This window comes from Rhamphochromis sp. 'chilingali' (assembly GCF_963969265.1).
Source record: "Rhamphochromis sp. 'chilingali' genome assembly, chromosome: 22".
NCBI classification, from domain to species: Eukaryota; Metazoa; Chordata; class Actinopteri; order Cichliformes; family Cichlidae; genus Rhamphochromis; species Rhamphochromis sp. 'chilingali'.
Window position 1 is genome coordinate 5,913,878 of NC_137950.1, and position 27,877 is coordinate 5,941,754.

General features: G+C 43.1%; 1 protein-coding gene across 4 annotated transcripts; it reads left to right on the top strand.

Moving 5' to 3' along the window:
- The first annotated feature begins 45 nt into the window (after window positions 1–45).
- itgb4 (integrin, beta 4) lies at window positions 46–27,791 on the top strand. Of its 4 annotated transcripts, XM_080872213.1 has the most exons (45): window positions 46–235; window positions 3,251–3,338; window positions 3,419–3,512; window positions 4,064–4,186; window positions 6,020–6,102; window positions 6,562–6,644; window positions 7,173–7,274; window positions 7,391–7,595; window positions 7,670–7,766; window positions 7,864–8,035; window positions 9,267–9,530; window positions 9,637–9,726; window positions 9,813–9,935; window positions 10,788–10,955; window positions 11,041–11,117; window positions 11,237–11,445; window positions 11,915–12,018; window positions 12,111–12,206; window positions 12,304–12,436; window positions 12,532–12,657; window positions 14,940–15,058; window positions 15,149–15,182; window positions 15,274–15,468; window positions 15,572–15,675; window positions 15,752–15,810; window positions 15,925–15,948; window positions 16,055–16,203; window positions 16,311–16,490; window positions 16,589–16,737; window positions 17,439–17,646; window positions 17,750–18,067; window positions 18,220–18,392; window positions 18,745–18,925; window positions 19,145–19,282; window positions 19,368–19,550; window positions 19,634–19,762; window positions 22,241–22,405; window positions 22,503–22,649; window positions 23,036–23,170; window positions 24,229–24,378; window positions 24,507–24,695; window positions 24,806–24,961; window positions 25,055–25,219; window positions 26,828–26,947; window positions 27,037–27,791. In XM_080872213.1, the coding sequence occupies exons 5-45, from the start codon at window positions 6,027–6,029 to the stop codon at window positions 27,165–27,167; spliced, it is 5,826 nt and encodes a 1,941-aa protein (XP_080728339.1). In that variant the 5' UTR covers window positions 46–235; window positions 3,251–3,338; window positions 3,419–3,512; window positions 4,064–4,186; window positions 6,020–6,026; the 3' UTR covers window positions 27,168–27,791. The 4 variants fall into 4 exon arrangements, with proteins under 4 accessions (XP_080728339.1, XP_080728340.1, XP_080728341.1 ...); XM_080872214.1 differs by lacking the exons at window positions 3,251–3,338; window positions 3,419–3,512; XM_080872215.1 differs by lacking the exons at window positions 3,251–3,338; window positions 3,419–3,512; window positions 4,064–4,186.
- Window positions 27,792–27,877: the final 86 nt, after the last annotated feature.

The window sequence follows — 27,877 nt, forward strand, 5'->3', positions numbered from 1 at the left end:
ATGAACTCAGTGATCCAACAAGCGCAGTTTTTGTCATGTAAATTGGCAAAGAGTGGGCCAGTGACTCAGACTGAAACGTGGAGAGGGGAGCTGGGAAATGGGGACATTCTTGTTGGGCTTCTTGTCTGAATCCAAAACTTTACCCCTTTCTTTCCAGCTGCCTGCGGTAGGGAGAAAACCAGCTCCATCAATTCTGCAGATGAGTCCAATTCACGACAGGAGCATCGTGTAAACAGTAAGTAATGTCTAAACTCATAATCAGCATGTCTGCATATGCAGGAACCAGCAGTGTATTTGTGGTCCTTGAACGGTTTATTATCAATTTTACCTTTAGTTCCCACTGAGGGTGAATCATGGTAACTGACTGGTATATGTATAACCATGTATGTACATGTATAATTAGCACAAAGCTTCTTTCACATGATCCCTTGCTTGATTGTACAAACGATACAGCAGGTGTGCCACACCTTCCCCTTAACTCGTTCAACATCTGAAAGGGCTGTTTAGATTGGCATCTCTCCTTCAGCATTAGCCAAAATACAAAAAGTGTTGAATAAGAAGAGTTGTTTCTAACAAGTTTTGTTCCCCTGGAGAGTCAGCCATTGTCTCAAACCAGATCTGGTTGCTAGGAGTGTATGTCCCCATTCAGGCTGCTCATGTTGTGAAAGGGAAAAGAGATGTTTTCACATTTAAGTTTGAGTCCTTAAATCCCAGATCTGGTCCACGCGTTGGATAAGATGTGATGCGGAGACAGTAAGTGATTGTGAATAACCTTTAACACCTGATGTGTGGTCTGCTGGAGAGCAGAGGAAAAGGCTTTCCAGATAAATACACATAAAATTGCTCAATTGGACTCTGCCCCTTACTGGAATTTCTGCTACTTCCTTTTGCAAACTTCATGCAATGCAAGAAATTTATTAAAGAGCAAAAACTTAGACTGAAGCAAAGATTAAAGGGTTAGTTACAGTAAAAGGGCAGAGCGGGGGTTTACTGAGAACGTTTAACAACAAAACAGTCCAATGATTAATGAGAATCCTGACATCTAAACAAAAAAGCCTGAGGGGCATGGGTTTTGAAGGAATGTAGGCAAGTAAAAGATAATAGTTGAAGTGTTTTAAAGTCCAAAACAGACATCTAATATGTGGGTTCTCATAGAACTCAACCGGAACACAAGCAAGCACACAGCAGCACAAGTGCTTTCCTGTGAAGATCACTCAACACTGCAGCAATATAGTGTTAAAATGGAAATGATTCTCACTCATAGGCAGGGCTGGATAAACATCACAAGGCCTGGTGGCAGGCGAATTGCTTTTGGGCCGCCCCCTACGCTATAGAACCCGAGTGACTTTGAACGTGGCATAGCTGTTAGGTCAAAAAATGCCTTGTTGATGCCGGAGGTCAGTGGAGACATCTTGAAGTTGATATGAAAGTGAGAGTAACCAAAGGAACCAGCCAGATGGCCCCGCCCCTCCCTGAGCCTGGTTCTGCCAGATGTTTCTTCCTGTTAAAAGGGAGTTTTTCCTTCCCACTGTTGCCAAAGTGCTTGCTCATAGGGGGTCATATGATTGCTGGGTTTTTCTCTGTGTGTATTATTGTAGGCTCTACCTTACAATATAAAGTGCATTGAGGCGGCTGTTATTGTGATTTGGCGCTGTATAAATAAAATTGAATTTTGAACTCATCTCAAACTGGTTTCTTCAACATGAGAATGAGTTGTGTGCTTGGATGGCCTTCACAGCCATCAAGTCAAAAGAAACACAATTTCAATTTGGGACTTTGGCCAACTGGTCCTGATGTTGCTAACCCAACCAATAATAAATATCAGGGGTGCAACGATACACAAAATTCACGGTTCGGTTCGGTTCGATACTTTGGTGTCACGATTTGATATTTTTTCGATACAAAAAAATGTTCATGCCTTTTTAATTTGTCATTTATTAAAATTATAAATATATATTTTAACTCAAAAGTACAGTTTTTAAATTTAATGTTGTTGAAACAACAAAATAATAAAAATAAATCTATCTGATCGAGGAATCACTCATCTTTGGAAAAGAGAGTTTATTACAGAGAAATGGCTCTTTCCAAAATAAAAGCTATACTATACGCTTCTTCTGGGCTATATTCTCAGCAGCACATTAAACATATCAGGTCCCCATAAGGAGAATCATGTGCTAACGGCTGTCTAAATGACTCGGGTAAAGTTTGTAGCATGCGTGCTTGTTGTTTTTGTCTGCTTCCACTTGTCTTTGCACTAGGATGATGTCGGAGTAAATGTGCAGTCATATTCATTGTGTTCCCACTAGTGCTGTCAACGTTAATCTTGTTAAAATGACGTTAACATCATAACGCGGCAAATCTCCGTTAACAAGTTACCGCGGATCGCCCCGTGCGTGGGGCTGGACGGCGCCAACACCTTAACAAGCTAACTGCGCTAACGCACTAGTTCCCATCAATTGAGCATTGCGTGGCACATCCATCACACTGTTTTACTTTTGTCCATGACGCGCTTACCATCAGGGTCATGCTTCACATGAAAAACAAGATAGTTCCAAAGGCCAGATCTGAATGAGGGTGGGGGAGGTTCAATTTCGGGTAGCGTTGAGGCAGTTGCCATGTTGCAACGAGCTTAGCTTCTGTCTTGCTAGCTTGTGCTGCGCTCAGTGGATCTGCACTCGACAGTGCAGCCTAGGCGGAGTAGTCGAACGCAGATCCACTGAGCGCTCAACACAGACAGCATCGTCAGAAGAAAAGTTGATCAAATAAATAAATTTTTTTGTTTTGTTCGATACATATGCGTACCGAACCGAAAGCACTGTATCGAACGGTTCAATATCGATACGAGTATTGTTGCACCCCTAATAAATATATGCTTCTTTTACTGACCATTGTCGTGCTGGGCAAATGTCACTGCAGGAGTCCTGAGCTGCAAAATCCAAACATGAAAAAAATAAATAAAATTCAAAAGCGTGACCCCCTAAAAGAGAAAAGAAAAAAAGAAAACAGATCAAACTGAAAATGTTCCCTTTTTTAAAAAAATGTTTTGTTTCGCACTTTAGAACCTCCATACATGAGTTTGAACAAAATGCGATGTCGTGCAGAGTTGGAACACGGAGCTCTTACGAGCTGCCCCATCAGGCATTAATATACTTCTTCTTGCTGTTCGGTTGGAAAGATGTTCCAACAAATTGTGAGAATGACACTTGAATATATTTAAACATTGAAACTGTGAAATTTTCTTTACCTTCAGTTTAAAATGTACCTACACCAAAAAAAGGAAACACAGTGAGGACTGTGAAGTGTGGCAATCAGTACATTAATATGAAATACTGGAAGATGTAAGTACAAGAAGAAAATGTGCCCTGCAAGTATGAGTACACGGTTGTGTAAACACAAATCACAGAACTGTTTCCCGTAGCCTGCAGGCAGAGCTGCTCTGTGTGCCACTCCCAAGAGCATGGGAGGAGGCTGCTGAAGGAGGGGACTGACTGCAGAGTGTCAAGCCCACACAGGTGAACTCCCGCTGGGGTGGAATGCAACGGGCGGGAGGGGGGGCTGACGCACAGAGGTGTGGACCTTTTAACTTAACAGGGTGGGGAAGATGGAGGCGGCGGAAGGGAGTTAACTCTATCTGTTAGAACTACTCACCTGGATAGGAAAGTGTGTGTGTGTGTGTGTGTGTGTGTGTGTGTGTGTGTGTGTGTGTGTGTGTGTGTGTGTGTGTGTGTGTGTGTGTGTGTGTGTGTGTGTGTGTGTGTGAGCATGCAGGAGCAAAAGGAGGGATCAAGTCACAGCCCTCGCAGTATATTCAGTCAGCTGCTCTCACTGAGTCTCATATCTCTCCCACATACACTCTGAGACACACACACACTCACTCTTACTTGAGTGAGCGCAGTTTGAGGGCAAATAAGTCAATATTTGACCAGAGCGGACTGTACAGGAACAAAGAAACAGAAGAGAGTAGAAGCTGGAAGTGCGTCCGTTTCTGTTTGTAAGGGGAACTGTCAACTTGGTCACAAGGATTTGAAGTTTTTGGTTTTTTTTTTCCTTTTTCTGCTAACAGGTGGATACAAAAACTCTTCACCAAACTCCTGGGTCAAACAAAGCAGAGAAAAAAAACGGGGAAATAGTTTTCTTATTTATTGCTGCACCTTTGGACCTGGACTGGGCGAGAACACAGTAACAGGTTTGTTTGATCAGTAATCTCTTTGTGTGCGGTTGTAAATTGCCTGATGGCTCCATTGTTTTCAGCGTCCTCTTTAAACGATAATCGCAGAGCTTCGAGAAATCGACTGGCTACTCTACCTGTTGGTGTTTGCATGACTTTTGAGCGAAGTGTCTGGCTGTGAAACGTGCGTTATATAACTTTATATCAGGCCACATGGTTTTAGAATTGCATGCAAGACCGATGACTGAGGTTTAAACAAAGTTGCTTTAAGTTTACTTGTTATTTTCTTTTTTCTTTGTGTGTGTTTGTGAATTTGGCTTCTCGTTCTGCATGATTGCTCACATCAAAACCCAGACTGCAGTGTAGCACAGGTGAAGTGGATCAGCTATGGGGAGAGTAATCCTTCTTCTTTTGCTGCCTGTTGTGTTGCTGCTTGTGTTGTGCTGTTTGTGGTTTTATGGGAGGAATTTGCAGATAGCAGGGCGGGTTTCAGGTGTCACCCTTCAAACACGTTACAAAAGACCCTCCTGCCCTTTCACTGATGATGTCAAGACGAGGTCGGACCCGCACCCAGCGGTGGTATGTTCACCTGGCGGGCATGTTGTTGTCTGTGCAGAAACAAGCCCAGCTTAATGCCCCGCAGACTCCTTCTGAGCAAAGAAAAAAACAAAAAACAGCACGAATGACTCTGCTCTGTTTTCTGTCCCCTCAAAGCTGTAATTTGTGTCAGTGTCAGTGTCATAAATGCCTGCGTGCCTTTGATTTCGCCTGAGCGGGAGCAAAATGCAAAGTTGCACTTTTTTTTTAGCTCATATTCGATGACTCATGATTAAGTTTGGGGATAAGAGCTGGTTTGTTCTGTGTTTCAGGCCCAGCTCTTTATTGCTCACGCACACACCTGCAGCCAGCTCAAGTCCACACCGAGTTGCCAGGTTGGCTTTCCCATGTGTTTTTCAGGCTGTGTTTTTAACTCGCACAGGTCATTCTCTCGCCCGAAGGAGAAATTCCTTTTCAGGGTTGTAAATCTTCGTGGCGCGAATCACCTTCTTTTCCTCCTTTTTTTTCTGCGTGTGCGCTCAAATCGCATATGCCCACTGCAGCAATTACAGAGACCTTTCATGCCACACAGCGCCCTTTGTTCAGTGCCATGTTCGGTGGAGTGTTTTTTGCAGCTTCCATCCAAGATTCCAGAATGAAATTATAAAGTGGTTTTGTTGTGAAGAGTCTGCACAGCGTGCTGCTGCGAATATTTCCAGGTCCCACCCTGCATCCGCCCTTTCATGTCAGGATTCGATCCATCACTCTGCTGCAAAGATAAAGTTTGCTGGGAACCTTTTTTTCTTTATTGATCTGTATCTGAGATTTCCACCTACACCGTTACAGTGGAGCTGTATTGAATGTGTGTAGTGCAAGATGTACGGTCCCCAGTATTGGCCACGATCGACCTCAGAAGCAGCTTTTTCTTCTGCTGAAGTTTCTTCTAGAGAAGTCAGTTAACAGTTTGAATTAGAGATGACGATTTATTTATTGTAAATGGCTGTACTAACATATTCTCTCTTTGCTAACACTCCTAAAAAGTGTCCAGTGTTTTAAAGAGTAGAAATCAGTGAATGTATTTTAATAGGGTCTAGTGTTTGTCTTTGGAAGCTGCTGTTTTCCCAAACTGAAGTGAAGGTAAGGGGAGTGTCTGGGCCTGGTCTCTCTGTCTGGCCCCGAGAGTGCAGGTGGTTCAAATTACACCAGAGGGAAGTAGATTCTCTGACCTTCTTTTTTTCTTTTCTTTCCCTAAAAGTGGATTTGAGAATTCTTCTACATTTGATTTTTTTCAAATTTGTTCTGTTTCTCTTGCAGGAAGGAGATGGGGAGATGGACGTTACATCTCTCGGTAGGGATCGCGCTTGTAGCGGTCCTGTTGACCTGCTCCTATGCTGAAGGTGAGAAAGACCAGATACATGTTACCTCAACTAGACACACATTTATTTATTGAGAACATTTATTGTGAAATATTTCTCAGTGCTGTTTGTTTGAAGCTACTGAGGTGTAGATTGACAGAACCTGTGCTATCTGCAAACTGTCTTGTGCTCATTTGCAGATTTTTCACCAGATTTGTACTCATTTCATTATGTCGACTAAATTACAAATTGATTACTGAAAGCTATAACTGGCGTATTATTTTTTTTTTTACGAATGAAGAAGTTGGATTTGACCTTAATTTTATAAAAGCTCTATTAAACCTGCTGGTTTAGCCAACTTTTATGGAATACAGGACCAAAATGAGAGATTTGAAGATGTGCTTGGTGTCAGTTGAGCTGCTGTTCACAGGTTCGGTTCTCACTGCGTTTCCTCTCTGTGATTCCTTCTGAGAGCGTTTCATTTTCTTTCTGCTCCAACAGAGAACTACTGCTTTGCCTCCAGGGCCAGCTCCTGCTCAGAATGTCTGCAAGCCGGGGTCGGCTGCGCTTACTGCTCTGAAGAGGTGAGAGTAAAAAACTGCAGAAATACGAAAGAGCAGAAAGACGATTCATTCTCAATGTTCTCATTCTTAGCATTTTGAATTTCAGGTGACACTGTTGCCTTATGTGAAGTAGTGAAGTTTATCTATTAGGTTGTAGTCAACAACTAATACATAAACAATGACATTTTAATGACAGAAAAATTCCTGTTTTTCAACTATACACTAAAGAAGTGTCTGGGGTTTTTTTTTCTTGAAGTAAATTCACAGAACAAAGGATATTTTCTGTGAATTAATGAAAACTTTATGTTTTATAATTACAGGACAGTTTGGGCAATGAACTGCAAAAACCTTTTCTGTGATTTTACACATTTATCATGTAGTTTCACTGGTCCGACCCACTTAAGTCTGTTGTGTATGTTCTGTATAATGAGTGTCACGTCCCTGGTCTATAGACTGAATGTATTCCCTTTCCAATCATCTTACCTAAGTGGTCAAATGAAGATTCTGCAGGAAAGCAGTCTTCACAAATCAATCTTCCTTCTCACTCAGACCTATAATGGCCCTCGCTGTGACCTGCATAAGAACATAATTGTCCATGGCTGCCAGGCTGCAAGCATCATTACAGTTAAAAGCAGCCAGGAGATACTAAAGGTAAGTCCTGATCACTCTTCCACCAGTTTGGCCTCAGATTAATTGTTTTCAGTCAAAAGAATTTCTAGATTTCAACTTTCACATGTTCTTCTTCTTCTATCTCTCCTTCTGCGCAGAACGAATCAATCAACGTCAATCTTGAGAAGTCTCAGGTGTCACCACAGAGTACCATGATGACCTTCCTGCCAGGGGAGGAGAAAAACATGACGGTGCAGGTGTTTGCCCCAGAGAAAGGCCCTCTGGATCTTTATATTCTTATGGACTTTTCAAATTCCATGGAGGACGATTTGGACAACTTGAAAAAAATGGGGAAGCAGTTGGGTGAGCATCCTTGCAAAGGCGATGTGTCCTGATGAGTGTCGATGTTATACTGACTGGGAATGTATTTCCTGTAGCTTTGCTGGTGGGGAAGCTGTCGAGTGACTACACTATTGGATTTGGAGAGTTTGTGGACAAAGTGATAGAGCCCCAGACTGACATGAGGCCCATCAAGTAAGAAAAAATGAAGAAAGTTGAGCACAGTCTGTACGTGCATTAACATAGTCAAAACATAATTTCCTCTTTGTCTTTTTTCCATCCTCTTTGTCAGACTTAAACAGCCATGGCCCAACAGCGACCCTCCGTTTGCTTTCAAAAATGTCATTAAATTGACAAGCAACGTAAGTGAATTCACCGAGAAACTTCAGAAGGAGAGAATTTCTGGCAACCTGGATGCCCCAGAGGGAGGCTTCGATGCCATATTGCAGGCTGCAGTGTGCGGGGTAAATAAAAATACTAAACCAGTGTTGCTACGCCTACATTTGTGTTAAATTCACAGGTCTAAGACTGTCACCGGGTCCGTTTTCTGCCGCTTGTCTGGGCCAGGTGGCAGGGGCAGCAGCTTAAGTAGAAAAGCCCAGTCCGTTGAACAATCACCTCCTCCAGCTCATCAACCGAAACACAGGCATTCCCAGGACAGCAGAGAGATGTAATCTCTCCACTGTGTGCTGGATCTACCCCAGGACCTACTCCTGTTCTACCTCTCCTGGTAGGAAATGCCCAGAACACCTCAAACAGGAGGCATCTTTGTCAGATGCCCAACTAGCTCCTTTCTTCCTCAGGAAGAGGCAAAGCCACCTGTCAGAGAAAGCTAATTTCTACTGTTTGTATCCACAATTGTATTCTTCTAGTTACTTCCCAGGGCTTGTAATCACAGCTGAGGGTAGGTTCATAGACTGACAGCTTCACTTTGACTCTCTGCTCTCTTCACTACGACGGACCTGTACATCACATCACTGCAGATGTGATACAAGTTGGTCTGTCAATCCCTCTCTTTTCCCTCTCTCCTCGTTTGTGAGCAAGACCCTGAGATACTGAAACTCCTCCGCTTGGAGCAGCAACCTGGAGCGGGCACTTCACCCTCTTCCTGCTCAGAACTATAGCCTCAGACATGAAGGTGTTCATTCTCATTCCAGCTCAGCTCTCAACTGTTCCAGTGCTGGAGATCACCACCTGATGAAACTAAGAGAACCACATCACTGTGTCATTCACACTAACTCTCAGTATTCTCACATATAACTATACTTTTGTGCCAGTTTATAATTTTTTGTAAACATATTTTTCCCAGCAGTTAAAAAAAGAAAAACAATGTCTACAATGCTCCATTCCTCTATCATAACATGAACCGAAGTGTGACGTAATGAAACGAACACTAGTTTTTCATGTACAAAAGGTTATTTAGGTCCTTCAGGCCATATTTTGAAAACCCTGGTGGTAATTTTACCAAGTAGCTTATAAACACAATATCTCTTTCCTGTCAAATAGATGCTATTTCCATTACAGTTTAGTTTCTTCTGTTTCCAAGTGGGCAGAAAATGAGGAGTTACTGTTTGAGGAATATTTGGAAAGAAAGGCTTCTGACCAGCAAAGGTTGAACATGCACGTTTTCCCTAAATGCCCTTGTAATTTATTTACCACATATCTTTTGCACTATATTGTATTTTGTTATTCTAGGATAAAATTGGCTGGCGACAAGGCAGCACACATCTCCTGGTCTTTTCCACGGAGTCAGCCTTCCACTATGAAGCTGATGGCGCTAATGTGCTAGCAGGCGTCTTGCCACGCAATGATGAGCAATGCCATCTCAATGAGCAGGGTTCTTACACAGAGGCTACAAAACAGGATTACCCATCAATACCAACGCTGGTCCGTCTCCTGGGAAAAAACAACATTATCCCAATCTTTGCTGTCACTGACCACTCCTACACGCACTACCAGGTTGGTGGGCTTTAGATCTTCATATTTCACTTAAGTCATACCGAAAGTCTGTGATAAATAGATAACTCCTTTTTTATGCCATGACATTTTTTTGTATTGTGTGCAGAAACTCGAAGAGTATTTTCCCATTGCTGAGGTTGGTCTGCTGCAAGAAGACTCATCCAATATCCTTGAAGTCATGGAGACTGCCTTTACGGTAACAGCTCACGGTTGCTAGCACTTTGTACTCTGTTCAGTCAATCTCTGCATGCTGATAGGTTTTTATACTGTGTGTCTTTTCAGAATATCCGAGCTAAGATGAGCATCCGTGCAGAGGACAGGCCCAAGGCTTTCGAGGCGAAGTTCTTGAAAGAAAGTGGACAGATTGCAAAATACGGGGAATTTAATTTCCAGCCAGGAAAAATTGTATGTGCCAAAAAAGATATAAACAATTATTTTACTAATAAATGTATTTGTGTAATAGATTATTATTTTTGTTGGCAACAACTGGGATTTTCAGAATTTAAATGATGTAACACCGCACTCCCTATTTTACTGTAAAAAAAACTGATCTACATAATTAAGACTCACTACAGTTAACTGCATGATAAAGCAAACAACAAAAGAGTCATAAAATCAACGTGAGGCTATTCTATCAAACGTAATAACCATTTTACTCTGTTGCCAAATGGTAAATAATTATTTTTCACTAGTGGCATGTGGTGACTTTTACAGAAAGGCAAGCAGAGACAATGAGCCCCAGACATTTTGGCCAAAGTGGTTACTAAGAGAAAATTTGTGTTACAGTGGAAAAGGATACACTGTACAAATCATTTACAAATCGTTAGGTTTTGCTTGCCCTGGCAGAAAACTACTGTTTTGTACACATTTTTGCCCTGTTAAACATCCATAGATCTATTTTCCTGCTTATCCAACTTAGCTATACATCACCAGTCTTTAACAGGAAAGCAAGAGAGAGACAACCAAACATGCTCATGTTCATGCCACGGCCAGTCACCAGTTAACCTAATAAGTAATGAATGATGAAACTGATGTAACCAGATCCAAATCAGAGTTATAAAAGGAAACCAGGCCAAAACAGTTTTGAATCAGCTTGTAAAAAATGCATTTTAATACTGTAAAGTCTGATATTTTCACATGACAGTCTGTGGGGATTGATTTACTTTTTTAGCCAACCACAGGAAGCAGGAACAGGAGGAACTACCTAAATGGATTTGGTGACATGATTTTGTGTGTGTGTGTTTGTGTGATTTCTAGGGCAAATTCGTGATGCAGCTCAAAGCTCAACGGATGATTGATGAAAACCACGTCTGCAAAATGGACCCGAATGAAAACAAGGGAGTAATGAGAGTCAAACCGACCACCTTTAGCACCGGGGTCATGGTTGATGCCACAATTTTGTGTCCAACCTGTGACTGTGAGAAGGTTAGAAGCACACAAAAAGCCTAGTTAAAGTCACATTTCTTTATGGCAGATCATCTTTAAAAGACTATCTTTAACTCTCCTCCAGTCACCCATTCGTAATGCACCTCGATGCAATGGAAAAGGAGACCTGGTGTGTGGGAAATGTCGATGCCATGGTGGCTGGTGAGACTTAATTATTCATTCTATAGAAATAATTTAAAAAAACTTACCAGGATGGCACATATGAAAATGATTTCAGACTTTTTGGTTTAATATAGTTTGCTGTCACGTCTCCTCTCCAGGGTGGGTCCTTTCTGTAATTGTTCAGGGAGTGGTTCAGCTGCAGACATCAACCAGTGCAAAGCAAAGGAAACAGATGAACCTTGTTCCGGACGCGGAGAATGTCAGGAGTGTGGAACCTGCATATGCTACAACCCAAATCAGTTTGAAGGACCCTACTGCGAGTATGACAAGACCCAGTGCCAAAGGCATGCAGGTTTCCTCTGCAATGGTACGCCAGACTGTGATGTTTTGTGACTCTTGCCACTGCAAACTAAGAATAATGGATGTAGTCACGGTGATGTCACCATATGACTTTGTCATTTTGTGTATTTTACCCTAGAAATTATCGGCTTGGCGCTACTAATTAGTGCTAGGCAGCAGGCTAATAAAATACTGGAAATTCACTCATTAATGCTGAAACACAGACTTCTTGAACATTTTTAGACAGCCTCAAGTGGCCACTAGGGGAACTGCAGATTTTTGACACTTTCATGTTAGCTTATTTTTTCAGTCAGAAGTCAAAGGGACATTTAGCAGATAAAGACTCAAGTAAATTGTAATTGTGTTTGTTTGCTGGGTTTGTTAGCTTTGTCACCTTGATAATATTGATAATAGCGATCTTATTTTCCAGCAGTGTTACTTCCAAAACTCTCTAAATGTACAAAAATGTTACATCTCATTCTTTCCTCTCTCATCAGACCGTGGCTCTTGCGTTAAGGGTCAGTGTGCGTGCACTGAGGGCTGGACAGGAAATGCTTGCGAGTGTCCCACGAGCAGCCAGACCTGTCTGGACAGCAAAGGGGTGAGCAGAGCCATTTATATTTGTTAATTAAATTGAATTATCATGTATCTTTAAATATAAGAAGCGCATGACTGTGTCCTTGTGTGTGCCAGGTTATCTGCGGTGGTCGAGGTAAATGTGTATGCGGCCGGTGTGAATGTTCAGACTCTGGGATGGAGTTGACTTCAACCTGTGAGCCAAATTTCCAGGTGGGTGGATAAGTAGATATGTAAATACTTTTTAGCCTCAGTTAACATCTGAGTGGTCTTGCTTGAGTTTCTCTTCGTGTGTTCGTAACTTTTCTAGGCTCAGCTAGGTGTGTGTGAGGGCACGAGGAGTTGTGTCCAGTGTCAGGCCTGGAAGACGGGAGAGATGAAGGAAACAGAGAAGTGTGACAAGTGTCCGTTCAAAGTCATCATGGTGGACGAACTGAAAAAAAGTAAAAACCTACAAATTAACTTAAACAATGATTATCAGCTAGGACACTTTTAGCAGTAATAACACACGCTTAATGATCATGATTTGCGTTTTCAGAGGAGGAAGTGTATGAGTCATGCAGTTTCCGTGATGAGGACGATGACTGCACGTACCACTACACCGTTGACAACGCGAAAGATTCAGAAAAGACAGATTTGGAGGTTCAGGTGCTCAAGAAGAAGGGTGAGTGTTTGTATTTTACATCTGCTCTGTGCTCTTGTGACAACAGCTTATGTGTTATAATATGTGATTGCTGAATGTGGAGGAATCCTACATGATCACACAAATTTCTTTAATTTCAAAGTTCTTGTCATGAGTGTGATAAGAGTAGCTTGGAGAAAATTAACTGCAGGTGTAGTGTGTCGTGTGCAGAGATGGTGTGTACTGTACTGTAATCGGATTACTTTTTTCAAGTAACGAGTAAAGTAAGGGATTACTATTGCAAAAACGGTAATTAGATTACCTTTACTTTCCCGTAGGAACGCTGCGTTACTGCGTTACTAAAACCGTGATTTTTTTGCGAGAATGTCTCATGACAGTGACGTAAGCGAGTGCGCCGTTAGCGACAACAGCTGTGTGCAGATCAACAATGGATCATATATCGATTGTGGGAGAGAGTATGAGCGTGCAGCGTTTAAAGCGTGGAAGTACTGACCTTACTTTGAGTTAGATTCCATAAAAAGTGACAAAAACATTAGTGTCCATCGTGCGTGGGAAGAAAACTTCTTTTTACAGCGAAAAAAACCCCTAAACTTCCAAGCAAGCACCGAGTGCGCAACAATGTAATGGGAAACTCACAGAGAAAGTCGCAGATTCTTCAACTGACCGCGGCACACCTGCACCAGGGTAAACCTCCGCCTACCCTACGCCTGCTTTACAGGTGAAAATAGAGCAACAGGACCGCTAGTCTTTGACTTTATTTATTTTCTGCTGTGTTTTACTTTCATCTATTTGAAAGAGTGAGTGTAAACACAAAAAATATTTTATTTTATGAGCTGGAATGTGTAGAAAATAGGTTTAAATGTTAAACTAATTTATTCAAGTCAGAGAATGTTGCATATAATTAAATTTTTACTTGATGCATAAAATTAAAAGATTAAAACTGATAAAACAAATTTTAAAAAGAGACTTTTCCATTTGATTGCATTTTGTATGATGGATTATGTAGAAAAAGTAGAATTGGGCTGAAAGATCTATCGCTTTATCACCTCTTCAGGTTGTAAATTGTGTTTTTAAAAAGTAACTAAGTAACTAAGTAATTAATTACTTTTGAAAATAAGTAATCAGTAAAGTAACGGGATTACTTTTTTAGGAAAGTAATCAGTAATTAGTTACTGATTACTTTTTTCAAGTAACTTGACCAACACTGGTTGTGTGTTGTAATCTTATTAATAGTAAATAATAATGGATTGGATTTATATAGCACTTTTCAAGGCACCCAAAGCGCTTTACAATACCACTATTCATTCACTGTCACATTCACACACACTGGTGGAGGCAGCTACAGTTGTAGCCACAGCTGCCCTGGGGCAGACTGACAGAAGCGAGGCTGCCATATTGCGCCATCGGCCCCTCTGGCCAACACCAGTAGGCAAGTAGGGTAAAGTGTCTTGCCCAGGGACACAACGACCAGGACAGAGAGCCCAGGGATCGAACCGGTGCCCTTCCGGTTACAGATGCGATTCCCAACCCCCTGAGCCACGGTCGCCTAATAACTTCAACCTAATAATAACCTTAGGATTAATTGTTCTTTAACTTTATGCGCTCTTTATTTAGGCAAACGTATTTAACGACACTAAGAAGTGCAGTGAATCTTATCAGGCTTGAAAAAATGAACCTCATACACACCGCCAGCTCTTCTGGTAAAACACCGAGGCTCCGGGACGCAAACTCCAGAGTGTCCCGGATCTGCCCCAAAGGCCTCCTTCCTGAAACCCCCAGTAGGCAAGCTAGTGAGTTACCTGAATGACAACTAGCACCTTTTGATGTAGCGAAGTAGTGGCTTTGGCACTGAGCGTGTCCCAATTGCCCAAGCTCTTAACCCTGTCTCAAAGTGAAAACCATGTACAACCTTCAGAGGAAGCAACTCCTGTTTTACCTCTCCTGGATTGCAGTCACTATGGCCCCACCAATGCAGCGAGCCAGATAAGGTCCTTTCTTAAAAAAAAGAGGGTTAATCACAGTTAGCAGTTGGATAGAACTTCCTCCAGTATGTTACGGCGAATGAGCTCTGAGCCCTGGAGTAGATGGCTTCACTCCACACTTTGTAATCCAGTCTTGATGTTAAGAAATAAAGATTTTCAGCAGTATTCTGTGACTGCTCATAAACCGATATCCATAACTGTTTTCAACAAAAGATTTAATGATATCACACAGACTTTAGAACAACAAAGCTGCAGCTCTAGCAGCTGTGCTTTCTATGATTTTGTTTCTAACTTTATCAATTTCTCCTGACGACTCTTCAGACTGCCCCCCTAGGAGCCTCTTGTGGTTGCTTCCCCTCATCCTGTTCCTCTTGTTGCTGTTGGCTCTTCTGCTGCTTTGCTGCTGGAAGTATTGCGCCTGCTGCAAGGCCTGCTTTCAGGTAATAAACACTCACATTTGGAACTGTAAATAATTAATTTTTTATATAAGTCACAGGGGAGGTAATGGTTTCTGTCTTTTCTCAACACAGAGCTGTCTGGCTCTGCTGCCTTGCTGTAGGAGAGGTAAGATGTTTATCATGTTGTATATTATTCATCATTTCCAGCAGGGGTTTGTGTTGAAGGTGAGCGACCGCATGTTGAATTCTATTTTCAGGCCGCATAGTTGGATTCAAAGAAGATGAATATTTGCTCCGTCAGTCTCTGCTTACCTCAGATCATCTTGACACACCGATGGTGAGGACCGGTCCACCCAAAGGTACTGATGTGGTTCGCTGGAAGGTTACAGACAATGTCCACCGTGGACCCAATCACCCCCAGGCTCTAATAAAGCCAAACCCTAAAGAGACCAGTGAGTTCTTTCAAAAGCAGAAAAATTGAAGAAAAAGTCAAATGGAGTTTTGGAGTAAAAAAAACTTTTACACACATTTTTTCTTTCTTTTCAACTTTTGTAGTCCCATTCCCGATCTCACTTCGACTGAACAGGCTCTTCTCTGAGAGCCTGACACACCCCGATTCCAGAGAGGGTGACCAGCTCCGCAAGGAAGTTGCAGATAATGTGAGTCTTTTGGATTGTTTGTGGGCATGTATCAGTGTAGGAACAGTTTCACTTAGCTGTTTGTTTTTCCATTTAGCTAAATGAGTTGTACAAGCAAATTCCTGGGGCGCAGAAGGTGCAGAAGACCTCCTTCAGGTAAGATGGACTAAATGTCCAGTAACACCAAAATATGTGTGCTTTTTTGTCATCAAAGCTAGAAACAAATGGTTGATTTTCTCAGTAATTGTTGCTTTTTCTTTGCCCTTGCAGAACACAGAGAAATGCTGGAAAAAGGTATCATTAATATTGTAATAATGCAAGAAAACGGTACAGGTTTTGTCTTCTTAGGGAACCTAAGGTGATTCATGTCTAACTTCTCTGGCCCTGCTGTGCTCTTTAGGCAGGACTACACCATCATGGACACCGTCTTGTCTGCTCCTCGCAGCAGCTACCCAGATATCGTCAAACTTACTGAAAAGAACGTCCAGTCTGGAAACTTCCACGACCTGAAAGTGGTGCCGGGCTACTACACAGTAGCTACAGATAGAGGTGTGTGTTATTTGCGTGCCCAAATGGTTAAAATGGATCTTTTGTTTGCAGCAAAGCCAAGCTATACTCTTATTACTGCCTGCCATAAATCTGCTCTTCTTCTGCAGAGGCTGCTGGAGCCATAGAGTTCCAAGAAGGTGTGGAATCAGTAGACGTCCATGTGCCGCTCTTTGTCAAAGATGAAGACGATGACAAGAAACAACTGCTGGTGGAGGCTGTAGATGTGCCTTTGGGGATTGCAGAGATTGGAAAACGTTTGGTTAACATCACCATCATCAAAGAGCACGGTGAGGAATGTTGAGTTAAAGTTCGAGAGGCCCTGTGGTTTGAACAGTGTATGATGTTTGATCGTATAAACTGATTCTTTCCTCTGTTCCTCCACCAGCCACCAGTGTCTTTTCATTCCTCCAGCCGTCTTACACCTACAGCAGGAAGGATGGAGTGGCCAACATCCCAGTCAGCAGAGAGATCATTGAGGACGGACGCACACAAGTCGCATACCGCTCACGAGACCTCACTGCCAAGGATAAGAAGGTGAGCTGCTGCGTACTGGTAGCATGTGCGGCTTTTTATGTATGATATGGATGGGACTGAAAAATGAAGCCAACATGGCCACATTAAGGTGTCTCCGAAAAGTGAGTAAGCACTCACAGACGTCCATGTTAAGACATTAACACGTTTACAGTCCGAAAACTGTATCATCTCTACAACTTGTTAATAACAATTGTACACTGGGTGAGTGTTTTATAACTCATCCATTTGGATGCTGTTGGGACTTTAAATTCAAAAAGATTTTATTTTACTTTTATTTATATACCAAAGGTGGATGCAGCTTGTTAACCATCATCCAAATATGGTCACGATTACCTCTAAAAATCCAAGGACGTGACCAAAACACTAAATGTATTATTTTCAGCCAGATTTAGAAAGCAGGGGTCTCCAACTCCAGCCCTCGAGAGCTACTGTCCTGCAGCTTTTAGATGCATCCTTGTTCCAACACACCTGAATCAAATGAACGGCTTTGCCACACTTGAGGTAATTCGCGCATTTGATTCAGCTTGCTGGAGTAGCTGACACTAAAAGCTGCAGGACAGCAGCTCTCGAGGACTAGAGTTGGAGACCCCTACTTTAGAGCCTTTACAGGCTTGTGCCAACTTCTAATCACAGTCAGCGTGTGTGGTATAGGTCAGTGGGTTTTCCACATTACCAAACGGTTCCTCCATAATGTATTTCAGGACTACTTGACTGTAGAAGGAGACCTGACCTATGGTCCAGGTGAGACTCAGAAGATAGTTCCTGTTCGTCTCCTGGAGCTGAGTGAGAAAGATGGTCTACTAGAAGACAAACAGGTCAAACAGTTTGTCATGGACCTCAGTAATCCAAGGCAGGGTGCCAAGCTGGGACGCTACCCGAGAACCACTGTTACCATCGCAGACCTGCCAGGTAAATGGATGCACAAGTGTTCTGATCACAGCCTTGATTCTAAGAGAAGAATTGATCGCTAAAGTTGCTCCTCTTTCCCACATTATCGCTCTTTATCACACAGAACCCAGTGTGATGGCGTTCAAGAAGGCCACCCAGAACTTCACCACAACAGATCCAACCTACACCATTCCAGTGGTCCGCACTCGCAGCCCCGAGACCCCTGCCACAGTGAAATGGCGCACCAAGAAGGCCCAGCGCTTTGAGTTATCTGGCCCTCTGAAGTTTTCTCCCGGAGAGTCAGAAAAGAACATTGTGATTGATCCAAAAGCCTACCCCGGACCCATCCAGCCTGAGACCTTCCAGCTTGAGCTATTTGACCCAAGTACCAACGCTTCTATTGGAGACAAGAAGACCACCGTTGTCAATGTCACAGATGGAGGTAAGTGTGTTGAGGTGATGTTGAGTGAACTGTTAGTTCCACAAACACATTCATCCAAAGATTTACTGAAATGGCATTTGAGAAGTTTCAATCATTGTGAAACAGAATTACTGCAAGTTTGTTTATCTGGTAATTCCTTCCAATCCCCACAGTTCCAAGATCTCCTGAAATAGCACAGATGGCACAGAAGGGCTTCATAAACAGGAAAGCTGCCTCACCTGGTGGTCACCTCCTCTCCCCAGAAAACCCTAAGGCTGTAGCAACTGGACCCAGAAGCATCCGCCTCAACTGGGAACCTCCACCTGGTAACCCCATGGGGTACAAGGTACGCGAAATATCGCTGATAAGGCCTTGAAACAATATTTATCAAACTCACTGACTCCTAATCGGCCATTCACACTGCAGAAGCGAACAAATTTCTTTAAATCACGCTTGATTTTTCTGATTGTTATGCACGAAAAAAAACAGGTCTCACCAACCACATCACTGCATTTGGCAGCTTTTTTTTAGGACAGATTTTCTGCAAATCACGCACGACTTTCAGTCAAGTTCAAAAAAATTCAGGATTTTATTTCATTTTTTCGCAACGCGCTTGGTGTGTAGAGGGCTTTAGTTTAAGAGCTGAATCCCATCAAGAAGATTTTTGGAATATTTATCAAGTCAGTGTTTTCTTTTAGGTCAAGTATTGGATCTATGGTGATCCAGAGAAAGATGCCCAGGTCTTAGATGTGAAGACTCCACATGCTGACTTGACCAACCTGTATCCCTACTGTGACTATGAGATGCGAGTGTGTGCCTACAATTCAGTGGGAGATGGCTACGATACTGACGTCGTCACCTGTCAAACACTGGAGGATGGTAATTACTGTAAACCCAGTCAATTTCTGTTAAATGCAACTTCTTTTTTTAACATTAAAGCCCAGATTCCTCCAGCTTATAGCTAATAAGGATGCCGTGGTTCAATGCAATCATGTTACGATACAATTTACCCCCCACGTTAGAGCTAGTTTGTTTGGAACAACCTGTCTCAAGGCTAAATTTAAACTCACAAATGGCTGCTGTGGCATTTTCCCGTAGTGCCCGGAGAACCTGGTCGTTTGGCCTTCAATGTCATCAGTCCAACTGTCACTCAGCTCAGCTGGGCAGAGCCTGCAGAGACCAACGGCAACATTACGGCTTACGAGGTCATCTACACGCCCATCGATGACGATATGAGTAAGAGACCCGCTCGTAAAACACAAAAGTTCTCCAGATGCGCTGGGAGCGCCAAAGTTTGATTCTATCCTGTTGCTTCTCGCAGAGCCAGTAGGACCAGCTAAGAAAGTGAAGATCGACAATCCTAAAAAGCGAATGCTGTTGATCGAGAACCTCCAGAACGCACAAACCTATCAGTACAAGGTCCGTGCCAAGAACAGCGTGGGCTGGGGTCCCTTCAGAGATGCAACCATCAACTTGGCATCGCAGCCAGCCAGACCGCTGTCCAGTAAGTCGGTGACAAAGACCTCCCCAGAGCGCTCAGCCTCCATGAAAAATCATTTACCCCTTTCTTTTTCTTTCTGCCCCCAGTTCCCATCATTCCAGATGTCCCCATTGTGGATGCCGAGGCGGGAGATGAGTATGACGGCTACCTGATGTACAGCAACGAGGTGCTGAAGTCACCTGTAGGCTCCAAGACACCCAGTGTGTCTGGTGACGGTGGGTATCCAGAGCCAAAAGCACAACCTCCTCTTGAGAGCTGATAGTGTCAGAGAACGAGCTGTGACTGTAACGTGGATCCAGTGATTTCAATTCATACTCTTGATGCTCCGAGGCATCGTGTGTTAGGCAACGTGTTCTTTATGCAAAATATGCTGGCCCTTCTGAAAGAGAAGGAACATACATACTTTTCCTTTTTTGGGTTCTTTCTAATTTTTTCAGGTTTTTAGTATAAAACGTCTGAAAACATAAAAAAGACCCACCAGAGCTCTGAGACTCTGTGTTATTCTCAAGGCTCTGTCATGCTTTTTTGATACCACTTCCATCTGGCGGCCTTTTCCTACAGGCAGCGCCCCAGTCAAGCAGCAGCAAAAGTCTGCTTCCACTGCATCCGCAGAAATATGCAGTAGATGTCTCTGTGATCACAAACCAAAATGTCTTCAGTCTGCTGTCACTCTCCTGCTTTTTGCAGCCATTGTGTTGCTCTCATTTTTCTCCAGTAGTGCTAAAGTTGCTACTCACTTCCAAGACAGTTTGCACTTAAGCGATATATAATCACATCTACAGTACATGCATGCAGTTTGTCTTGTAAAGTACTCTATAGCAAAACAAACAAACCCACCCTTGGCCTGCTTGCTTCTCCACTGTAACCACCAAATCAAGGCTGGAAATATGTCAAGTTGGTGGGGTCCAACCTGGATCTCCGTAAGGTGTCGTGGAAAAGGCGAGTGGATGTCATCCCCAGTCGGCTCAGCACAGACACAGAGACGAGCTCAGATGAGACCCCCAACCCCAGCTACACCAAAACACCCCTGCCAGGTGAAGAACACTCCATCCGACCCCGCAGATAGGCAGCCGGCATGCCAGCTGTTACGCACGGCCAGTCATGCTCCCAGCAAGGCAACAACGTTTCTCTCTGCTTTCGTGGTTTAACTCATACTCAAATGTTACCACTTGTCCTTAGTCGGCACCTGCCCCATCTATCCTGCCCAGAGACGAGCACTGGCATCAACTGCTGCACCTCCAGTTGATGATCGGGTCTATTCTCTTTGTGTCCCACTGGGGAGGTTGTGATCTGGAGGCAGCTTGCCTGTGGTATAAAGCTGTATTACAAGCTTAGTTAGTGTGCAGAAGCACAGAATAAACAGGCTTTTTGGGGGGTTTATTAATTAAAATACAGTTTCATCTCTGCAGAGCACTTTTCTCGCAGCTCTTTTTCCTTTTATTTTCGAATGTGCTTTTACATACGCGGCTCGGTTATTCACATTGAGGAGGCTGCCAGTATTTGATATGTTTTCTGCACATTAAGCAACAGCATTTACAGTTTTGCTTCTGTAGATGAAGACATGCTCACTTCTCTACTTGCTTATAGAGAAAGTACTTTAGTTTCATCATGGGATACTTTATCCACAGGTCAATGAAATATCTCAATATTAACTACATTAATTTGGAATGGCTAAACTTTAAGACTAATAATATTTCTTATCAGCCTAAATGGTAAATGGCCTGTATTTATATAGCGCTTTACTAGTCCCTAAGGACCCCAAAGCGCTTTACATATCCAGTCATCCACCCATTCACACACTGGTGATGGCAAGCTACATTGTAGCCACAGCCACCCTGGGGCGCACTGACAGAGGCGAGGCTGCCGGACACTGGCGCCACCGGGCCCTCTGACCACCACCAGTAGGCAACGGGTGAAGTGTCTTGCCCAAGGATACAACGACCGAGACTGTCCGAGCCGGGGCTCGAACCGGCAACCTTCCGATTACAAGGCGAACTCCCAACTCTTGAGCCACGATTGTAACACTAAGAAGTTATGTGTACCAACATGCCGAGATTATATAATAACTGTGTTTGGTAGTGTGTGTTAGCTTCCTAGCCTTTAACCCGAGTTCTATTTTGCTGTTTTATTTCTGTGATTTTTATGTTTTTATTTTTACTAACCAGCTTAAACAAAATCAGTAAAATTTCTATGCTGTAAAAAAAATTTTCTGACTGGCTCTTCCTTACCTGGCTTCCCCAAGTTGTTGTACACCTGGATACTCGCTGGTGTTGCAATACAATGACCATATAAGGAAATCTGCGCCGTCTCCGAGTTTGGCTCACATCGATTATTTGTACATACTGTGACATTATTTGTTACTTTGGCCATGTTTAAGGTGAGCGTCCTTTAAAATATGACTCTATGACCTGCTGCAATACAAGTAAGCATAACATGTGATTTGCTTGGAGAAAAATACAGTCTTCTAGCAATAAAAAAGAAGTGATTTCAGCTTGATTGAATGAAAAAGTGCGGTTGTAGTGTTCACTGCCCTATTGCACATAAGCGGGACTGAAACTGTTGCTGCTTTACTCTCCGCGTTCTGGCTGAGGCTGCTTCCCATCAGTGGCACTGAGAGTGAATGAACGCTTTAAATGTTGCAGATTGTGTACTGTGTTATTAACAACCCCGGCTCTCGCTGTCGTGCATCACAGATTATATGAACGGGAAGTGGGAACAGAATTTCCTTTTCCCCGGAGGGTCAGGAACACGTAACCTGTCAGCATCGTCCTCCCCCATGTCCACTCTGAGCTCAAACTACAGAGGGGCGGGCGGCTCCTATACCACGGAAACAACCACCACCTACTTGTCTGGGCCAGGTATGATGGGAGGGTGGGAGCAGCGCTGAGAAAAAGTAAAGTAAAACTTCATAACGCCGCATGTCTTTATCCTTCATCTGTCTCTCCTTCCATGCAGGAGGCTCTCGCAGACAGGATTTGATCGGAGGTGTCCACACCTCTGACGTTATCCTGAGGAAGCGTTCGGAGAACCGAGGCTACATGGAAGAAAATATCCGTGATTCTATCGTCATGGGGGACCTGTCAAGCAAATTCCCAGATCTTGGTAAGTTTTCACAGAGGTTTGAATTAATTTAGAGAAATTGAGAATGAATTATTTCTGTTCTTCTGGCCACGAGAGACGCTTTTCTATTTTTTTGGAGTGCAACAGTAAAGATGCCGTGGCAGGTAAACTATGCAAGAGCATGAGCCCATTGGTTTGGACATCTGTTAGCAGGGTTGGGGCTGTTGGCTGCACAGCAGACTTTGCAGGAGCTAAGCTGACTATCGCTGTTTCTCCCTCCCTCCCCTCGTTTCTATTCTACTTCTTTTTTCTTCCCTCCTTATGCGCTTTTCCTCCCCCTTCTGTTTTGCTTCCATCATTTTCTTTACCTCCTGGTGTCCTGCTCCCCTCTACCCCTCCCTCCTTTCCCCTGCTCAATGCGCCATCAGGTGGGTTCGGCTACACTGGGATGCAGAGCAGCTCTCAGAGTCACTTCAGCTACAGCCTGTCTCAGGGCTCGAGGGCCAGGAATCAGTCTTCAGACGTCAATGAAGCCTTGTATAGTCTGGACAGGGTTCTCCATGGTAAGTCTGCAGCATACAAGCATGGAAGCACTGGAAGGGTTTGCTGGGTGTGATGCATAAAGCACCCCTCTGCAGTCTTCGCTGCTTCTTTAAACGTGTGGAACTTTGCCTCGCTCTGAGATCCGATGTTCTAACAACTAGAAATCCCTTTTGTTTTAGATTAACACAATATTTCATTCATGTATACACATCACATCATTATTTCAAGGGGAACACACTCATAAAACAGACTTGATGCTAGCAATTGATATCATAAATTCAATCACCAGCCTCACCGACAAAGGGAATCGAGACCTTAGATTTTCATACAAACTGACTCCTTGTTGCAATCAGAGTAGTCGCCTCCTGCTGGCCGTTAGAAAGAATTGTGCCTTGGCATCACTTTTTTCAGACCTAGCAGGGATGCTAATAGTCAAACACATTACAGTTTTGCTTTTTATTGAATTTATTCATTTGCTTAACAGCTAGACTTTCTCCCACCCCAACCTGTCACAGCAGATGGCCCCGCCCCTCCCTGAGCCTGGTTCTGCTGGATGTTTCTTCCTGTTAAAAGGGAGTTTTTCCTTCCCACTTTTGCCAAAGTGCTTGCTCATAAGGGGTCATATGACTGTTGGGTTTTTCTCTGTATGTATTATTATAGGGTCTACCTTACAATATAAAGCACATTGAGGCGACTGTTGTTGTGATTTGGTGCTTGAATTAGTTTCAGGAGTTGGTGGAGATGAATATTGGGTTTATTATATTTTTCTTGTAGCCAAAACCACCAAAACTCGTATGTCATAAAAGGTCTGTGAGGGAATTTGATGTTAAATACAGTTTATCCTGCTGCCTTTAATCGCAGTGCTATTAGGACTACGCAAGAGCTGTAATGTATAATGCAATATATAATCTGTGACAGTCTTAAAATCAGTTCCATCGCTGCAAAGCACTCAGAGTAATGGAGATAAACGGCTTTGTGAAATTAGAAAAGTCATTTAAATCTAATCTGTCCCCTCTCTGATCTGAAGACGCACCACATATCTGTTAGGATGCTCATGTTTTTGTGTGTTATCTCTCAGATGCACGACTCGCCCCCGGCATTCCAGACACCCCGAGCAGACTGGTGTTTTCTGCACTGGGACCAACGGCCCTCAAAGTCAGCTGGCAGGAGCCCCACTGTGAGAAAGACATCCTCGCATACTGCGTCCTCTACCAGCTCCTCAACGGAGGTAAGTGCAAGGAGCACAACGTTAATGTGGAAGAGCGAGAACAGGATGTGCGTGTATTCACTTCCTGTTTATGGAGGCAGTTGACATCTTCTCCGATGGTGATGCTGACCACGCTCTGCTCCCTGTAGGTGAGATGAAGCGTATCAACGTGACAAACCCGGCAGAGAACTCGGTGATCATCCAGGACCTGCTGCCAAATCACTCCTACCTGTTTAAGGTGAAGGCTCAGAGCCAGGAGGGCTGGGGTCCGGAAAGAGAGGGCGTCATCACCATCGAGTCTGCTGTCGACCCCAAGAGCCCCCTCAGCCCTGTGCCAGGTGCTCATTCACTTATCAGTCCACAAAAACAACGTCTGCTTATCTTAACAAAGGCACTCGATCTAATATTTCTCCTTCCTCATGCTGTCGCTTGTCACTTCTTCCTCCAGGTTCGCCTTTCACTCTTAGCACTCCCAGCGCTCCAGGACCTCTGGTGTTCACAGCTCTGAGTCCTGATTCGCTGCAGCTCAGCTGGGAGAAACCACGCAAGCCCAACGGAGAGATCCTGGGATATGTAGTCACCTGCGAACAGCTGCATGGCGGAGGTGAGGCTTTCTGCACAAAGGTCACTTGCAGTAAAGCTGTTACATTTTAAATTGTGCGAATTTGGTTTGACCTCTGTTTCCTGTTTCCTGCAGGTGATATGCGTTCCTTCCAGGTGAACAGCGATGGCGCTGAAACCAGTCTGACCGTTCCCAACCTGACTGAGAACATGCCCTACAAGTTTAAGGTCCAGGCTCGAACCACACAGGGCTTCGGTCCGGAGAGGGAGGGCATCATCACCATTGAATCTCAGGATGGAAGTAAGATAAAGCCCGTACTGACAGATTGGCGTCTGATATTAATTTTAAAAATACAACAAAAAAACTGTTGCTAGAAGCTGAAATAGACAAAAAGCTGATCCCCTCGGAGGGATGAGCGTAAATGTCAGTCTCTTTGTCTGTATTGGAGTGCAGGGCAGCTTCTGTCCAGAGTTGACATTTTAGACTGAGGCTATGCAAGAGCAAACATTTTGGAGTTATGTAACAGGAATATGCTCGATGAATTTTAAAGCTGGTACCAAAAAAGATCCATCTTCTGGGAACCTCTGGGGTAATTTATGATCCTCTCAGTCAAGGAGAAATATTGGCATGACTGTGGCGCAGCAAAGGTGCAGAGGTCTCTGTAATCCATCAAGAATTAATAGAAATTTGTCCAGCGATTCTTACTTTTAGCATAAATTGACAGAAATTATCATTTCCATGAGTTAATATGCATTTTTAAATGTTAAAAACTTAGATTCAACATTAAGAAAGCAAGCTTTTGTTGTGCTGCTTTGCACAATAGAAGTTATTGAGTTAAATCTGAAGATTGACAGGTGCTTGTTGACCTCAGGGTTCCGCTTACAGATAGGGAACCTTACATGACACCCAAAAGAGGAACGCGATCCAGCCCACTGGAAGGCTTTATAAAAAAAACTCCCATCATTAAAGGTACCGTTGAGGTCACCAAATGTCGTCTTTATGGGGGAATGAGTTACAGGGCGTCCACACAGGAAGCAGTTGGCTAGTTGCACATCTTGTTGTGCTCGATGGTTAGCTAGAGGACATTGTAGAGTCAGATTGCCTAGATAACTTTCTGAGGTGTTCATTCTTTTTGGCTTTAGTCGCTCACCTTGAAGTTGCAGCGTTATTTTGGTAGCTGTTCAAAGTCACTGACGGTCTCTTCAGAGCAGAGCAGCGGTAACTGTCAGATTTGATCAGCATTTCCTGTTTGGCGATCAACATGTGGATGTCCTTATTTGAGGAACTAAAAGTAGATCCTGATTTGGGTTATTTTAAAATATAAGCTGAAACAGTTTTTAAAGAGGCGTGAGACATGCTCTTCTTTGTACTACTGTTTGGGCGCCATTTACATTTTTTTGTCTACATTTTCTGGGGTTTGAGGTTTGCGTGTGCTCCTGGGTTTTATGAATTTTTACACAGTGTAAATACCTGTATTTCAAAAAAAGTTATATGTCTTATGTTGAGGAGATATCAGCTAGGTTGATCCTAGAGTTGGGCTTTGCTTTTGTGTAATATCACTTTATACCACAAGATGGTGCTGTTAATTATTATAACCTTTATTTAACCAGGCAAGCCATTAAGATAACATTTTTGTTCATAAAGGCAGCCAGCCAAAGCATAACACCTCCTAATATTTCAGAAATTAAACAACAGCGCACATTTCAGCTACATTTCAACACCACTTGTAGAATGCTGCCCCCTGGTGGTGAAGGTTTGGTTAAAATACCTTTAAAAGCTCATGTAGGATGAAGCATTGCAAATTAGCTTAAGCTTATATGATAATGTATTGCTCAACGCATTTCTGTCACTCCTTCTTGGAGATAACAGACTTCTCATCCATCTGTTTTTGTCCTTCCTTGCCTGTAGGTGCTTTGTCCCAGCACAGCAGCCAGTCGATGACACGGCGGGAGGTTTTCCACATGCCAACGGAAGTCAGCACACGAACTAACATCTCCCACACCGTGCTCGACGACCCCTTCTTCTCAGGTACAAAAATAATAAACTAAGCTTCATTTCTCTTCTTTTTAAAATAGGATGTGTTCACTGACTGTTATGTACCACTGTCTGTCCAACAGATGGGATGATGATGACTACGCAGCACACAGAGACTAGCGGCATGGTGACTCGTCAGATCACCAAGGAGGTGGTTCAGAGGGGCGTCATGGGAGCAACTACTGTCACAAAGAAGATGTTTTATGAATCTTAAAGGGCGCGTTTGACAAACTGGCATCCAAGTGTTCGACATAATGAGAAATCATATTTGAGAATCTCTTTTAAAAAGAGTCGACTTCACAGTGCTGAGAGTGTTTTTGTATATGTGCGAGGGGGTGTAGCTTTCACTTTGCAACCAAAATTACATTCCACATAAGAACTCGTGTCTGTTACAATCTGCCGTCATTTTCTTCTATAAGTTCAGTTTGTTTTAACATATCCATACGTATCAAATATCAAGCTAGGTCTATGAACTCACTTTGTGTTGCACATTTCCTGCTAACGAGGAAAAAGCCTGATTCTCTACTGCAGGCACATGATCAAAAATATACAGGATGTAACATGTTTTTGTATCTCATACATTTGAATTAAGTTGGTATTTTTCATGCTTAAAGTTTTTCTTCTCCCCGTGTGTTTAGCATTTTAAGAAGTTTTTGACAGTAAGATATGTGTACGGTCGTCCTGAGTTACAAAACAGATGCACACACAAAAAAATAACAAGAAAATAAAACCATTTCACTTTGCCTAAAAATTTTGGGACACCATTTTTTAAATGGAAGGAGTCCTAGCCCTTGAAACAGCGGAAGATATTGCAGTTATTAGGGAATATTTTCACAAAGGATATTTACCATTCAAACCCTGAAATCAAGAATTAGGCCTGAGCATAGAGGCATGAGGAAATCTGCATTTGTAAGAAAGCAAGGT

Coding starts and splice junctions, on each gene's coding strand:
- itgb4 (XM_080872213.1), top strand. CDS start 6,027: ATGGGGAGATGGACGTTACATCTCTCGGTAGGGATCGCGCTTGTAGCG. Junction 7,767..7,863: donor ACTGACATGAGGCCCATCAA/GTAAGAAAAAAT, acceptor CCTCTTTGTCAG/ACTTAAACAGCCATGGCCCA. Junction 19,763..22,240: donor ACCCAGTGTGTCTGGTGACG/GTGGGTATCCAG, acceptor CGTGCATCACAG/ATTATATGAACGGGAAGTGG.